The sequence below is a fragment of the Phallusia mammillata genome, chromosome 1 (genome assembly GCF_965637545.1).
Source record: "Phallusia mammillata chromosome 1, kaPhaMamm4.hap1.1, whole genome shotgun sequence".
Classification (NCBI taxonomy): domain Eukaryota; kingdom Metazoa; phylum Chordata; class Ascidiacea; order Phlebobranchia; family Ascidiidae; genus Phallusia; species Phallusia mammillata.
The window spans coordinates 26,293,167-26,308,893 of record NC_137252.1 but is presented as its reverse complement, the minus strand read 5'-3'; the positions used below and the strand labels follow the sequence as shown (position 1 = coordinate 26,308,893).

Genomic DNA, 15,727 nt, shown 5'->3' with positions numbered 1-15,727 from the left:
AAAAAACCCAAGGCGAAGGGGGTAACGACTCAATTTTCTTTTTGTTTCTTTAATAGCACCCGTGGGCCGCATCTTGAATCATTAATGCATGTAGCTTTGGGCGTCTTATTCGTGCATGACTCATTATTTCTTCCTCTGCGCCTGCACAGTATTGAGCGGATTCAAAATTCTCCGTTAGAATACGTCATGTAGGCCTGATAGTTCAGACAAACTGTGCAAGAACATGAATATTTTAGAACTCAAGACCGCCACCAAGTCCAGCTCACGGTGATGTCATTGTATGGTAGGGAATAGATCAATACAATACTCGGCAGTCGCCACATTTGTTCTTCTTAAACGCGATATTAACGATGAGTTTGCCCCCATTTAGCATTGGGTCAAACTGATTCCAACTTTTAACAACTACAAGTAAGCTAAGCTTGTGAAAACATATCAGGCAAATAACGAACTCATACCAGCTCTACATTACGTCTTTTTGTCCCATTAGATTAGAACGGCATAATCAATCGTTTTAAAACGTCATTAGAAGCTTTGTATTATACGGGCACGCGGCATTGGATAATGGCCCCCGCCATTGGTGTGCAACCTATATTCTGGCAATTAGAAGAAATGCGTCCTTGACATGTGCCGCTTTGTATGTAGTGAGGCTGCAAAACGACGTCAGGGCTGTTGAACAAATCCAGTCTGTTTTAATTTTTAACAGATGATGCATTGCTGACCGCAGTTCAATTCGTTTCCGTCACATTAATAAGGATGAAGCATGAAACCACCAAGCTTCCAAGGCGCACCCAATAAAGGCAATTATTTGCATATGATACGCACAATATTAAAATTGAACACATATGACATACACCTGCTATTTTCGGAAACACTGTTTTGAAACATTTGAAGTGCAAAAGCATTTTGTCCATTTATTATTTTTGTTGCTCCAGGGCGCCGCCTTTTGTTTTGAGTCTTTCAAATTTATTTATTGGTTTCCTCACGGGTTTTGAGACACATGTTCCATTCATTGCTTCCCATTTATTTTACTGAGACTTTAATAAAACTTTCGAGTATATATTTTTTTCTGTTAACGGTTTTAGATGATTTATTTTGTTGTAACCAAGGTTTAGTATGAAAAAATAAAACTCTTTGTATTGAGTTCGGTAAAGTACCATGGTACATGAATATCCTCACCTAAGTTGGTTTTTAAATCCTTGGAGTTTAGTAAAAATACACGCGGCATAATTAACAGGTTTCGATTAACACCGATTTGTATCTTCTGGTACAATATTTTCTACTTTAAGCCCTGAACTGATTATTGGTTCTTTTAGCTGCCAATCTATTTTTCTTCTTTCAAAAAGTTGTGCAGTTGGAACACAACCAACTGCCACGGATTAAACTATTCATGTTGAAAATCAACGTTTGTAAATTTGTTTTGGAATGGTTTGTTAACAACTAGTTTGTTACTAATTTACCAGAACTATTGTTTGGCAATTCAAACTTTAATCAAATGTAACTGGTTGTAAGTTTTGTAACAAAAGTTTTTTTTTTTTTTTAAAAGCGACATCATTTATTTTTTAAATGTTTTGTTTCACATGATTTTTGCAAATTTGAAACTAAATTGACAAGTTTAATGTTTGTCAACCAGCAATGTTTTATAGATGCTTGAAGTTTTAATGTTTCAGGTAACCAAATGATGTCCTGGCAATAATTTAAGAAATATTACATATATATTTACACTTTTTGTTAGACACTTGTATCTGGTTTAAAATGGAGAAACCTCAAATCATTACCCACATTGAAAAGTCCATGAACTTTACGTTATATGATTGCAAGTGGATTCCTCGCAGTGCAAAGTTCGTCAGCATTGGAAGTCACCCAAGAGGAACAGGTGCCTTGCAAGTTTATGAAATATCTCACAGGGAATTAACATTGGTAAAAGAAGCAGAAACTCCTACATCCCTAAAATGTGGCACCTTTGCAGCATCATCACTGCAAAGTAGACATTTAGCCACTGGAGATTTTAAGGGCAAACTCAACGTATGGGATTTGGAAACAATGAAGACTGTCTATGATTGTGGTGCACACAAGGAAATCATCAATTCAATTGATGGTGTTGGTGGTTTAGGAGTAGGTGAAGGTGCACCTGAGTTGGTTACAGGTTCACGGGATGGTTGTGTCAAAGTATGGGATGTCAGGCAAAAGGATTCACCAGTTGCTTGCATTGAACCAGAGGATGGGGAAGACCACAGAGATTGCTGGGCAGTGGCATTTGGTGATTCCTACAACTCTGATGAGCGCTGTGTTTGTGCAGGATATGACAATGGTGATGTGAAGATGTTTGATCTGAGAAATATGTCAGTGAAGTGGGAGACAAATGTCAAAAATGGTGTGTGTTGTGTGGAATTTGATCGCAAAGACATTGCCATGAACAAACTTGTTGTGACCACACTTGAAGGAAAGTTTCGTGTTTTTGACCTACGCACACAGAATCCGAAATCGGGCTTTGCTTCTCTCACTGAAAAAGCTCACAAATCAACAGTATGGCTAGCAAAGCACCTGCCACAAAATCGTGATGTTTTTATGACAACTGGGGGTTCTGGCTCCCTCTCACTGTGGAAGTATGAATACCCACCAAAGCGAGTAAAAGTAGTGGATGATGTGGAAACAGGGGTAGCAGGAACTTTACAATATTTGCAGAATTCCACTCTCTCTACTCAGCCAATTTGTGGACTGGACTGGAGCCCAGACAAACTTGGACTGTGTGTTTGTGTTGCTTTTGACCAGGCCCTGAGAGTTTTAATTGTCACAAAACTAAATCGAATTTAGATTTGTGTAATTTAAGCTTACATTTCTGATTCTGTACATGTTGTCAGTTTTATTTTTTGCAGAATGTGTTTGTAGTGTTGCATTTTATGAAGGTAAAGTTCTTTTTATGTTCATGCAAAAATTTGCAAAATGGAAGCAATTCACTATGTTTCGAATATAATTATTTTTACATCTACTCACCAATGATAACAGCTCACAAAGCCAGTATGTTAGTCTGGAGGTTCCATTTTATATCATGATGAACAAGCATGGACAGTCAAGTTTAGGTAGTTGGTCAAGAAAAGTTGTATTTGTTAACAGAAACAAAGGTGGTAAAAAATTGGCATGTTCAGGCCGTTTAGGGAAACTAGTGTAGAATGTTCGTTTGTGGTAAACGCACGTTTCATGGTCCTGATTAAATCTTCCACGGGCTTATGAACCGGCAGAAACATTCGCACTCAACCCAAACAATTTGTTAATTTACGGTTAAAGCCAGGATTTACCAAGTTTGTGTGGTGAGCCACCATATTTTTGATAAGATTGTTACAAAACGCTTTGCACCTCCGATATTTTTTACTCAGGTAGGTTTTCAGATTCAAATCTGTACTAAGCACTTAAGCAGAATGCAAAAAATTTCCAACAGCATGTCCAGTATACCAACAAATGGCGGAAATATAACTTGTTTCAGTTTCACATAACACTTTCTTGGCGTTTTTTAAGGGTTTAGAAAGATTTAGACTACAAGCATTTTTGTTACTTTGCACAAATTTACAGCTTTTGGGCTTGAACGTCGTGACAAACCATTCAGGCGATTTCCCGAACTTTCTTTTGCTAAAATGAGTGAAGTTTATTTTACTCGCGAAGGAAAGCATAATGGCACAATTGTAGTAGATTTACCAGAACAATCACAATGGAAATAGCTGCACAAGGTTTCACTGTTGTGGACAGATACACATGAAAATGATTTGTGTTTTCCAGTGACCTTTAAATTAAAAAAAATATTCAAAAATTAATACGTCTGCAAAACCAGGGAGTCGAACCGGAACTGAACCCGAACCCGCGAACCGGTTTGAGCGGTTAATTTCATTAAACCCGAACCCGAACCGCTAATTACGATTTTCTAAAAACCCGAACCGGAGTTGAACCCCATATTTTGTTTGGCGTTGGACCCGAACCGGACTTGAACCAGTAAAAAATACAGTCTGTTTGATATTTTGTGATTTTTTTCTCAAAACAGCGCACTGAAGAATACGCGAGATAACACTTATAGGGCGTGTCAAAATTAACAGTGCAGGGGCAAAATTCTTTTGGAGTTTGATAAGGCCAGGTATATGATGGGTAGAATTAAAATGAAACGAATAAAAATTTGAACCGGTTTAAAAACCGCAAACCGGTTCGGACCGGATAATTTGCCCAAACCGGAACAAAACCCGAACCCGAAAATATACATTTTTAAAAACCTGAACCGAACCCGAACCCTTAAAAACAAAACCAAGTGAACCCGAACCGAACCTGAACCCATATGACAAGCGGTTCGACTACCTGTGCAAAACCCTAAACCTAGTCGTACAATTTTTTTATTTTATTCTCGCAGATTTTTTTTCACCAGCATACCTATAGTTCACAGATAGGCTACACTGCATGAGCTGAAACTTTGTTTCGTAATATTCTGTTGACCAAATTCAAGATTTTAGTGAAAAAATACTAAGCAATCAGTGTGAGAATAAGCATGTCCACACGCTTATCAGCAAACTTGCGAAAAGGCGCTTTTTGTTGATGCTGGTGCAAGCAGTTATAACGAGAGTTTTAGAGCTACTGTAATTTTACCTAAACTGCATGTTCTGTACATTTTACAGTTTCATAAGATACAAATATGGGCTCAAAAATGAGTTCTTCTATGTCTTGTGTGAAATGTTCATCGCACGACAGTAAACGATTCAAGCACAGGAGCCGCAGAAGATCAAGAAGTAACAGATACAATTATGAGGAATCTGTATACGAAACTATTGCCCCACCTATGGTGTACATGAACCGTGTTGATCAGCATCAAGTCAGAATCGAACCTATTCGCACTTTCTCACAACGATGCAGTCGGCCAAGTCTCCCATTGCCCAATATACGAGGTATATTACACAGCACTTTTTCGCAGGAATTCAACTTCCATCAATGAGTTTGTAAGCGATTTTAAAATGTCTTTGTAATCAATGTAATTTTAACAGTAAACTTTACTGCCTTAAGACTGGTAAATGTGTTTAAATGATAAGTCAAGCCCCTTACAAAATAAAACTAAAGAAACTAAAAAGTTATCTTTCTTGGAGCGTAATGTGTTAAAATCATGTGCAGACGAACGGCAATACGGGAACACACATTCACTTCGACTCCCAGAACCCCAAGATCATCGAATTTTCATCGGTACATCAACTGTGTCCAAGGAAAGACTCGGTGTATCAGATAGGACTACGCCACGGGAGGATCCGTCAAAAGTGAGTAAGAGTTGTATTCAAAACCAATTCCATTGAGTGTTAAAAGAAGATTTGCACAACATTATCTCCATTATGTGTTGATTAAATAAATCATTTTTTCACTTGACGTACTATAAGTCAATTTTATTTCTTTTAGCCGTTACTTTAGCTGTTGTAGTGATAGTTTATATACTTTTGCATATACGCACACAAAACATAGTCTATAAAACTGTTGAACTATAGGTAGTAGAAACTGCTAACCTTTTATGATTGGGCAATTAACAAATAAGTTACGATTATTTTCTAACGTACAAATACTTACAAATACGATAAGTTCGGACAGCTAGGGGGTAGCTATCCACAAATTGTGCCCTTCAATATTTCGCGCTCCATAACGTTTCAACGTTACGTATAGCTATTTCCGGCTTGGTGATTGTATTAGTCATTTAGTGCTAGTGGGTGACTTTTTTTCTTTCACCAAGCGAAATAAACTAAACTCAACACAACTGCAAACAATGGCCGTTATAACTACGGCCCAAGCACACCATGCAAAGATGTCATTGCCTTTTTTAAAAATTTATTATTTTTGTTCAAGGTGCTGCATACATATTATTCTATAACCACAATACAAAACTTTTTGCCTGATAGTGTGCGAGCAGCAGTATAGAGATACTCGACTGTCCAGAGATGTCGACAATTTCCATGCGAAGCGCTCCGAGCATTGTAATCTCGAGTCGTCGAGGGTCGGCACAAGGAAACAGTGGAAATGATGCCCACCACACATCGGGTGGTATGCAGATGACAGATGATGATTTGTACCCGGTCCGTACAACCCATGAAGATGCTACGATGTCGACTTTGCATGTGCCGCCCAATTCCGTCAACAGTCAGTTCATTTCAGGTCGGTTATTACAGTAGTAAATGTTAACTCATAAGTTACTTAGGCTATAGTATCAACACAGCTTTTTTGTGTAGAAAATACACATTGGTTTGTTCAGTGGTAATAAAAAAATGGGGATAACGCATTACAGATTTACTGCAATTTTACGTCCGTTTCGAGTTCTCTGGTGAAGACGAATATTGCAATAAAAATATTTTGTTGACCATGTTACGTTTTACTGAAGGTATAACGCCCCTCGAAAGCTTACAGGAGGTTGACTGCTCGGATAACGCCAGCAACGATTCTGTGTTTGTGCGCGAGCAAAGAGTTGGATACTACGAGTGTGACACGGAGTATTTAGCACATTACCAGGGACAATTTCTCAACAACAACAGTCTTCTGCCGTGTGTTGTCAACGAAGATGGAACCCGACAGACGTACAAAGCTGTTGTATCGAAAATATGAGTGCATGATAACCATTTTTTTAAGTAGCAAGATTTATTTTTATATCTTTTTAGATTCTAAAAATACCCAAGCATGGAATTTGACACAACTAATGCACAACCCCAAACATGCTAACTCTCAAACTCTCTGGAGATATCACATGACTTTTTCTAATCTGTCAGTAAACGTTTTACAGAAAACCCATTAGGAAATTCTCTTTAGATTTCGTCGTGTGTTATTCTCGTCAACCGCTAATAGTTCATCGTTAATTGTCGCAGCTAATTTCATCGCAGAAAATTCATCGTGGTAATTTCACCGCATGGTAATTATCTCCCATACATTTTCAAAGCCTTGCAATTAAATCCTAGTGTATCTCAAACTCAATATCCTTAACCATGTAAAATACTTGCAATGTAATCACTTTACGATAAAATTTCCATTGCTAATGTACTTCAAATTTAACAATAGCTTGTCCCCGTCCCTGCGTCCTGATGTAAGTGACGGACCCGGATTCGATAGCGATTTCGGAGCAAGCGCAGGAGTCGAGATGAGGATCGTATCCTCCGATTATTCCGGGATAAACAGCAGCCATTTTATGAAAACTAAAGGCGACAATACAAGTTCTGTAAAGCTGAAGAAACGCAATGCCTTCAGAAGTAATCGGCCAAGTCCTAGAGCTCAACTTGCAGAAGCGACATTTCAAAATAACACGACTGGGCGTGGCAAATCTCCTAAAAGGTAAAGAGGCACAATAGATTGCTTTTTAAAACAAGCTATATGGTTAGGGTACTTTTGTCACGTAAAAGAAAGTTTAATAATAGCGTTGTAATAATAACTTTTAGGGTTTTTTCACTTGGTTTTTGAAATAATGCCTTTAAAGTAGAAAATGTTCTTAAAATAACAATTTTCAAAACAAAATTGAGAAATGGCGAACAGTGTTTAAATGCATTTACAGCACATAACCAAATTTTGCGTAATTTAATAAACGGATCAATTTTTGTTATTCTTTGTTGCAGAAAACCAGCGTTTGTCCTAAACGCATTCTCGAGGCATACACCACTAGCTCGTCTAACCCCTAGACGGCGCCCCGCCACCATATCCGGCCCAGAGAGATCAGCACTGCACATTACAATGGAATGGGACCCCTACGAGCTTGGATACGGATCGTCTCATTGGATGGAGTACTTCATCCCTGGCGTGGCTTACCCTCCACAACCGTTGTTATGCAAAGAACAATATTGGGTTTAGTTCCACTTGAAATATAGCTTTTCTATTGTTGTCTTTTAATTTGTAAACGCAGATTTAAGTTAACAACCGGTCAGCATTTCATCATGTAACAATACTATGGTGATCTTCATATTTCAAAGACAAAAGACAACTGGTTGTCTTTTAATTTGTAAACGCAGGTTTAACTTAACAACCGCTCAGCATTGCAACATGTAACAATACTATGATTGTCTTCTTATTTCAAAGACGAATATTAACAACTGGCTGTCTTATAATTTGTAAACGCAGATTTAACTTAACAATTCGTCATCATTTTAACATGTAACAATATTATAATTGTCTTCATATTTCAAAGACGAACAACAACATTTGTTTTTCCAATGCTCAAATATATGCATAGAAACAAATTGGCAAACAATGATTGGTTTAGAAAATAACGATTTCGTTTCTTTTCACTCGTCAGAAATCGTGTTGTGTTGTGAATAAGAATGTTGAAAATCGATATTTCGATAAATGTATTGGTAAAGCTAATAAAATTGCCTAGACTGAAACGGAAATTGTGGTATTTTATAACAGGAAAAATGTCATAACATCTACTGCAGTACCAGTATATTTGAAATTTAATACGTCGCAAATAGCTGTTTTTTGTGAGCCCTCGACATAAAAAAATACACACAGTTGTTTCTGATGTATAAAGCATTGTGAGTCTTATGCTCGGAGATATTACAACAGATGCAAAATGGGAAACTCAAATGAGACTGAACTGGAAAATGAAGGTACAGATTTTTTCAACAAAGCTGCCTTTATTATTTTCTTTTTTTGTATTTAATGTATATATTCTTCTTTTTGTCAGTCATTTGAGCTAATTTTAAATTTACTACAATACTTTTATTCAAAACAAAGGTCATTTGCATATTTTTTTTTTACATAACCCTTTTTCAGTTTGCAGGTCGCGAAGCATAGAAACTATCACATAAAAACGTTCATAAATGACCAATAAATTCAAACAGGTAATAAAGCAGTTTGGTTTCAAATTTAGTGCATTGTTTCAAGGATCAATCAACGACGAACTGGTTGTGGAATACCTGGATTCTCATCCACGATTACTGGTCGAATACCTCGACCGAAATCCAGAACAACTTAATGATTACGTCATCGGTCATGTGAACGAAACAACGATTACTGATTGGTTGCAAGCAGTTCGAAATGGAAGTTCTGCTTCTGGTAATGGTTTGACACTATAACGGAAAGAAAGTGTAGGCGGTGTTGCTTGTCTCGACCCCAAACTTCTGTTCGACAAATACAAAACTGGGTTTTTTTGTATGTTTAATCCAAAAAGATGAAAATTTGCGCACTTTTGTTTGTACTCGTAACGAACATACTTTTCTATAATTTTATATTTACACAACTGTGCCACAGGTTCTGTAGACAAGATGCTGAAAATACACAAGATTGACTACTTGAAGGAAAAGAACACAACCGACCAGCAAACGCAGAAGTACATCAACAGCAATTTGATTGTAAGGCGATCAGCTACGTGGAGATTAGACATCTTCTTCAGTAATCGCCAATACACTTCGTCTGTTGATAAAATTGTCTTGGAATTTTCCATTGGTAACTTAAATCAAACAGATCATTGTTAAATAACATATTGCTGAGTGACAAATATAGTTTAGACCAATTTAGATGCAGAATTACATTTGATTGTTAATAAATCCTTGTAAAACATCCAATAAAGTGTTTTTGAACTTAAACTGATTAATCAACTTAAATTTATTTTGGTTTGTTACTACATTCTTTTGTAAGCATACACCTATTGAGAGTAAAGTTTATTTGGTTTATCAACATATTCCCAGTAAACACTTCTCTAATTGTGGTGACTTTTAAAGTAAAAAAAGATAATTTTGCAGGAACAAAACCTGAGCTTTCCAATGGCACAAAAATACGATGCTCGTTTGTGGAAAACCTCCAGAAACATGATTGGAGTTGTGTGCTTTCCGGTAAAAACGACGCAGCAAAGAAGATCAGTGTAGATGTGAACATCCCAGCTGATGCGATCATCGGTCGTTACAAGGTCACTGTTGAAATCACCAGCGAACTTGAAACTGGAACAAAGACTGAACGCATCATTGTACCTGATATCATCGTCATATTCAACCCTTTCAGCAAAGGTTTGTTTCAAATGCAAAAAAAAACATCTTGTTTACTATGCCAAGATACATATAAAAATTAATGCGTCCAAAAATTTCTTGGGACCAGTATAGACTATACAACAGATCAAGGTACCTGACAGTACTATCCACTGCAATGTCCACTGCATATATTTTTGAATGCATGACTAAAATGATTCTGGTCTCATTCGATTTCAAAACTTATACGTACTTACATGAGTTTGCGACCGGTACGTTCTCTGTAATTGTTTTTTTAATTGTGGAAAATGAGCTATAGGTGAAGTATATACCCGTAGACAGTGGTGGGATTCAATTTTTTTTCAGCCAGTTCTATCACAAAAGTCATATTTTTCAGCCGGTTCTGCCACAAAAAGTTTATTGACAGTAACCGGTGATTGCTAACCGGTTCGCTGATCTCATAAAATTTCGTAAAACGGTTCTATAGAACTGGTGCGGCTGAATCCCACCACTGCCCGTAGGTACCTTATGTTTATATGCACCCAAACAAAAAAGCACGTTCACTGAAAACTGTTTGCACAGCCGACGAATGCTACATGGAGAATGCATCGTGGAGGGAAGAGTATGTCTTGCAAGGACAGGGAACAATCTACAAAGGCAGGGCAGACGCTATTCGTTATACTAACTGGCTGTTTGGTCAATTCGAGGAGGGAATTCTTGATGCTGCTCTGAAACTTTTACGAGAAGATTTTCGGGCAAAGAAAGATCCGCTGAAAAGTCTTAAGAAGCGATCATCGGCTGTGTATTGTAGTCGAGTCCTTTCGGCAATGGTAATTTTAACTATAGGGATTTCAAATTTTCTGTATATATGCCGAAACAATACCGAAACCTATATCTTTATTACATATCAATGCCATACAGATTTTCTTATAAGGAACATTTTTTGCTCCGTATTGCTTACTTGACAAATAGCCTAATGGAGATCTAAGTAGTTTTTATTCGAGTTTAGAGCGCTTGCAAAAACGTTTAGTTTTTTGCCTGAATTGACGCTGTTAACTTATTCAGCCTTACCGTATTTTAATTTTAATATCTTTGCCTTAGTTGATCTTTTAAATCTAGCCACTTTTGTGTGGACAAGTCGGCAAAAGTGGCAGGTAATTTATAAACACAAATCGGGTTTAGGTCAACTCAAACGATGACAACGGAGTTCTTTCGGGCAATTGGAGTGGAAACTACAGCGGTGGTAAAAGTCCCTCGTCTTGGAACGGAAGTGTGGTGATTTTGAAACAGTGGATGGACACAAACAAGCCAGTCAAATACGGCCAGTGTTGGGTATTTTCAGGAGTGTTAACCACAGGTAAGTGATATTCTGTAATAAAATCCTTAAATAAAAAAATGTTTTGTATCCTTGCATAAGATTGTATAACATCGGTTTGTAAGCAAAAAATGTCATATACTTTTGTTTTCGTTTTTTGTGTGCAACAAAATTCGAATGTAACTAAATATTTTTGGCTCAACCGTGAAGACTTTAGTCAAACCCCAAAATAAATGCTGACTCCAATCCTTAAATCATTTTTTGCACAGCTCTTAGAGCTTTGGGGATTCCAGCTCGTTCCGTAACAAACTTTAAATCTGCCCACGATACTGAGTACAACATGACGATCGATAAATTTATCGACAAAGACGGTGAACGATCCACCACGAGACGAACTTATGATTCGATTTGGAATTTCCACGTCTGGAACGAAGCTTGGTTCAAAAGAAACGATCTTCCAAAAGGCAAGTTTAACGTTTCTTTGCATCAGCAAGTGAGGAAATGGCTGTCTTGCATAAACATAGATGGCAGTTTAAACTCGTTAAATACGAAATATAAAGTGTACTTTAGGCACAAACGTATTCGTGTATTTAACTTGTAAGTCGTGTTGGAGCTAATTTGGTTCAGACTTCAGCATAAATAAACCGTGGACTTGAATCGTACCTGACTTTACACTCGGCAACGAATTCCTGTCGCAATGTTTCCTAGGTAAATTTTTCAGGCCTTATTAAAGCTTTGTTTAAAAAAATGCTGCTTTGGTTTGTGTTAGGGCACGTTTACATTAACTGTGGCTCGCATTGTTACCAAGTATTTGTGATTGTAGGATACGATGGTTGGCAAGTAGTGGATGCCACACCCCAAGAGGAGAGCAGTGGTATAATGCAGTGTGGACCTGCACCGGTGAAAGCCATAAAAAGCGGAGAAGTCTATATTGGCAGTGACACGATTTTCGTGTTTGGCGAGGTACACCAACCCAAACAAACCTAACCAGCCTGAAAAATGCAAATTAACTAATTGCAAAAAATCATTAATGAGCATAATAAACATTTTACCACATTCAAAAGAAAACTGTAAAATGTTAAGGGCCTTTAGGGACTGTTTTTAACAATACAAACTGTTTCCTGGGGTTTGGTTATTGTTTGGAGCTTTTTTTCACCCAGTAAAATATTTGTCGCTAATAAATAGCACCATTTTTGAAATTTGTATTAAACCTGCAGGTCAATGCAGATATGGCTTATTGGTCGGTTAACAGTGAAGGAGAAGTGACGGGGCTTGTAAAACGATACAAACGATACGTAGGACAAAACATAAGCACCAAAGCTGTTGGATTGTCAGACAGAGAAGATATTACAATCACCTATAAGCATCAAGAAGGTATTTGTTAGTTATATCATACTTACTTTTTAGTTAGCAGTAGTCGCATTTAGCAAACAGACAGCCATATTATAAATATGCCCATACAGAAAGGCAGCTTTGTTGATTTAACCCCTATTGATTCCAGATGTAAAAACAATCATATTTTTTAGTGAAAACAGATGAGAATCCGTAATTAAGATGGGTGAAGTTTATGGCTTAATACATATACGGTGCATGTGTAGCGGGCGGGCCTGATTGTTTTCAAATTTTACCTACACCAAAATGTAAACTATTGACAAAACGTTGATTAGAATCCGACAAACCTGCTCTCCATACGAAATGTCCCAATCTTATTTTAGTATTTTTAATAGTCCATCAATGGAAAATACTATTCTCTTTCACAGGAAGCAAAGAGGAACGTGCAGCATTCGAACGAGCATATGCCCATGGACGCAGAGTGAATTTTCACGACAAATTTGATGTGATAGAAGATGAAGGTGCAATCCAGATTGACATCGGAGCAATAGGATACATAATTAACGGAGAGAATATTGTTATCAGTGTCAAGGTACTTGTCGGTCATTGGATTTTCCTATTTTTTTATTAAACTAACTTATCAGACACATATATCAGTTTACTTTACTTGCATAGGTTACAAACACAACTCAATACAACCGTGATGTGATCGTTACAACAGTTTTTAACACAATGCTGAACAACGATGAAAGAAGAGCTTTGGTGAAACGTGTTAAGTTGGAAGACAAGATCGAAGCAGGAGAAAGTATGAACAATGGCTCTACTTAACTGGTTTTATGACGTACATATTTATTGGTATAGCAATTCGCTCCTGTAGTTTTATAAGCTGGGTATTAATTTATCTGTAGAAACTACATTAAAAACGCCACACTCAAAATCATAGCACTTTCTGTAGTATTTAACGTCATAAAATATTTTACTATATCGTTTTAAAATAGTACAAGCGTTTTTCAGCTAACCAACAAACAATTGAGTTACTCTTTGGAGAATACGGACGACAACTGGTCGACGAAAATGTGATTCGCGTGACAACCACTGTTCGCGTGAAGCAAACCGACAACCTGTATGTTGACACTTACGACTTTAGCGTTGAAAGTCCCCAGTCTCTTCAAATTGAGGTAATTTCAAACTAACAAATCACCATTTAGTAATACTCCAATACTTGACCTTTGTCGAGCAGTGTGACGAAGTGTTGAAGTTAAACGAAGCTAACTACATACGATTTGTGATCACAAACTCCCTGCCTGTGGCCTTGACACAAGGAGAAATTCTGGTCGAAGGTGAAGGAGTTACCCGAGGAATAATGCAGAAATTAAGGTGTGATATCTTGTACACAGTACTGCTTCAATAACTAGATTAATAGTTCTTATTTTGAGGTGAATTAGTTCACAAATGGTATATTTAACAGAATTTTATGTCAGTTGGGTCAGAAAATAATGTTCAGTTAACAAATTGGGCAAATTTATTCGTTGAAGGGGGGAATTTATTCTAAAGGGTAAACGGGATATAAAAAGCTGAGTACACTTGCCTTGGACAAAATGTTCTTAAATTTTAAAGAACTTTTGATCCTTTTGCCCAGTATCCATTTAAAATAGTTGCTGAGTAAGCCTGTGTGTGCAAATTTAGGTTACAACATTGTTAAGTTTACTCGGACCGTGTCGAGTCTTTCTTAAAGCATATTTTGTAGTGTTTTGGCTACACCTAAACTAATGATTGTCATATCACATATTTTGTGCCACCATTTTGCCACAAAATAATGATATTGCTATTTATGTAGTTTTCAATTTTTCATACTTCTCTAGTGACCCAATTTCGCCCGGATCAACTTATAAAACTGGTGCAGTCAAAGTGACACCAAACAGAAGAGGAAACACGGTCCTTCTGGCTGACTTTGACTCAAACGAGATAAAAAACATAAAGGCATCGAAATCCGTTTACGTGAAATAACCCGTTGTAAAGGTTGCTTTAGTTATCGTAATACCTCAGATTCTTTACAATATGTATCATCTTCTTATCTGAATTTAATTAAAGTTTTTGTGTGTGTTTAAACTGGGCTGAATTAATAAACGGAAGTTAATTTGTACGGCGTTTTACCAATTTTTTTACGGGGTTCGAACCCAGAACGCTCCCGGGGAAAAATCTAGAATAAGGTTTTTATTAGTGACTGTATGATGGGCCAGCCGCGCCGCACATTTGGGCTGAATTCTTGCCCTCATTTACCAACTTACAAGTGTATTGTATATTGGTGTTGTGTGTAGCATCACCTTGCGGACGTTTGCAGTCCAAAAGGAAAGCAAAAAGCACTTCATGTTAAAAAAGACCCACAAAAATATCCGTAGAAGAGCAAAGAAGTAAATTACTCTACAAAAAAACTTGTGAAGTAATATGATCGAAAGTGAAAAAAAGGAATTGTAAAAGTTATGGCAATAATTGCTACCGAAACAGACAGTTACAAAACTTTATCGACATCCAACAATTTTTACAAAAGTTTGTTGGATTGAAATTAAATCTGTTTCATTGGGACCATTTCAAAGCAAAATTGTGGCTACAAGCAATGCGAAGAATATACTACACTTCAAACAACATGGCTACATAAAAAATGTGACTGTCATTCGGCAATAAGCCTGCTATTGTACTTTTATTTGTGCAGCAATAGCGCAAAACATCACAAAATATGACCCATTCGAATGTTACAGCAGTTCCTTTCGCTAATAACAGCCAAACTGCTGTGAGCAAAAAGTTGCAACAGAACAGACCGATTAAAAACAACAACAAACATAGCAAAAGTATATCTTTTAAAGTTCAGAAGATACATTTTAAAGTCAATGAACATTACAAAACTCTCTTAACTGTCCAACATATTCTTTTCATCCATTGATTTCAAGTGTGGAATTTTGTGGAATGTTTGTCAATCAGGTTGGGTCACATTTAGACTATACTATCGAATGCAGCTAGCCCAACGCGAAGCTAACAGATTTGTTGACAAAGCGCATGTTTGATACAAACATTTCTGGCTCGCGAACAAACAAATCCACTGAAATTTTACGGCCGTAGACTTATGGAAAACACACCAGCTGAAATCGAGTAG

At 37.1% G+C, this 15,727-nt stretch overlaps 3 protein-coding genes across 3 annotated transcripts; all 3 read left to right on the top strand.

The window, feature by feature from the left end:
* The first annotated feature begins 1,558 nt into the window (after nt 1-1,558).
* Nucleotides 1,559-2,986, top strand: LOC145223014 (dynein axonemal assembly factor 10-like). Its single transcript, XM_080089301.1, has 2 exons — nt 1,559-1,667; nt 1,733-2,986. Exon 2 carries the CDS (start codon nt 1,753-1,755, stop codon nt 2,809-2,811), a length of 1,059 nt encoding a protein of 352 aa, XP_079945427.1. The 5' UTR covers nt 1,559-1,667; nt 1,733-1,752; the 3' UTR covers nt 2,812-2,986.
* A 1,549-nt stretch (nt 2,987-4,535) lies between these two features.
* On the top strand, nt 4,536-8,354 carry LOC145209239 (uncharacterized). The gene is made up of 6 exons (XM_080079508.1): nt 4,536-4,913; nt 5,134-5,273; nt 5,901-6,153; nt 6,377-6,569; nt 7,045-7,314; nt 7,593-8,354. Exons 1-6 carry the CDS (start codon nt 4,664-4,666, stop codon nt 7,822-7,824), a joined length of 1,338 nt encoding a protein of 445 aa, XP_079935634.1. The 5' UTR covers nt 4,536-4,663; the 3' UTR covers nt 7,825-8,354.
* A 148-nt stretch (nt 8,355-8,502) lies between these two features.
* On the top strand, nt 8,503-14,720 carry LOC145226723 (protein-glutamine gamma-glutamyltransferase E-like). Its single transcript, XM_080092309.1, has 14 exons — nt 8,503-8,579; nt 8,857-9,027; nt 9,223-9,417; nt 9,714-9,974; nt 10,515-10,762; nt 11,115-11,289; nt 11,517-11,711; nt 12,071-12,210; nt 12,465-12,621; nt 13,008-13,171; nt 13,255-13,384; nt 13,594-13,757; nt 13,820-13,956; nt 14,442-14,720. Exons 1-14 carry the CDS (start codon nt 8,543-8,545, stop codon nt 14,584-14,586), a joined length of 2,319 nt encoding a protein of 772 aa, XP_079948435.1. The 5' UTR covers nt 8,503-8,542; the 3' UTR covers nt 14,587-14,720.
* The last annotated feature ends 1,007 nt before the right edge of the window (nt 14,721-15,727 follow it).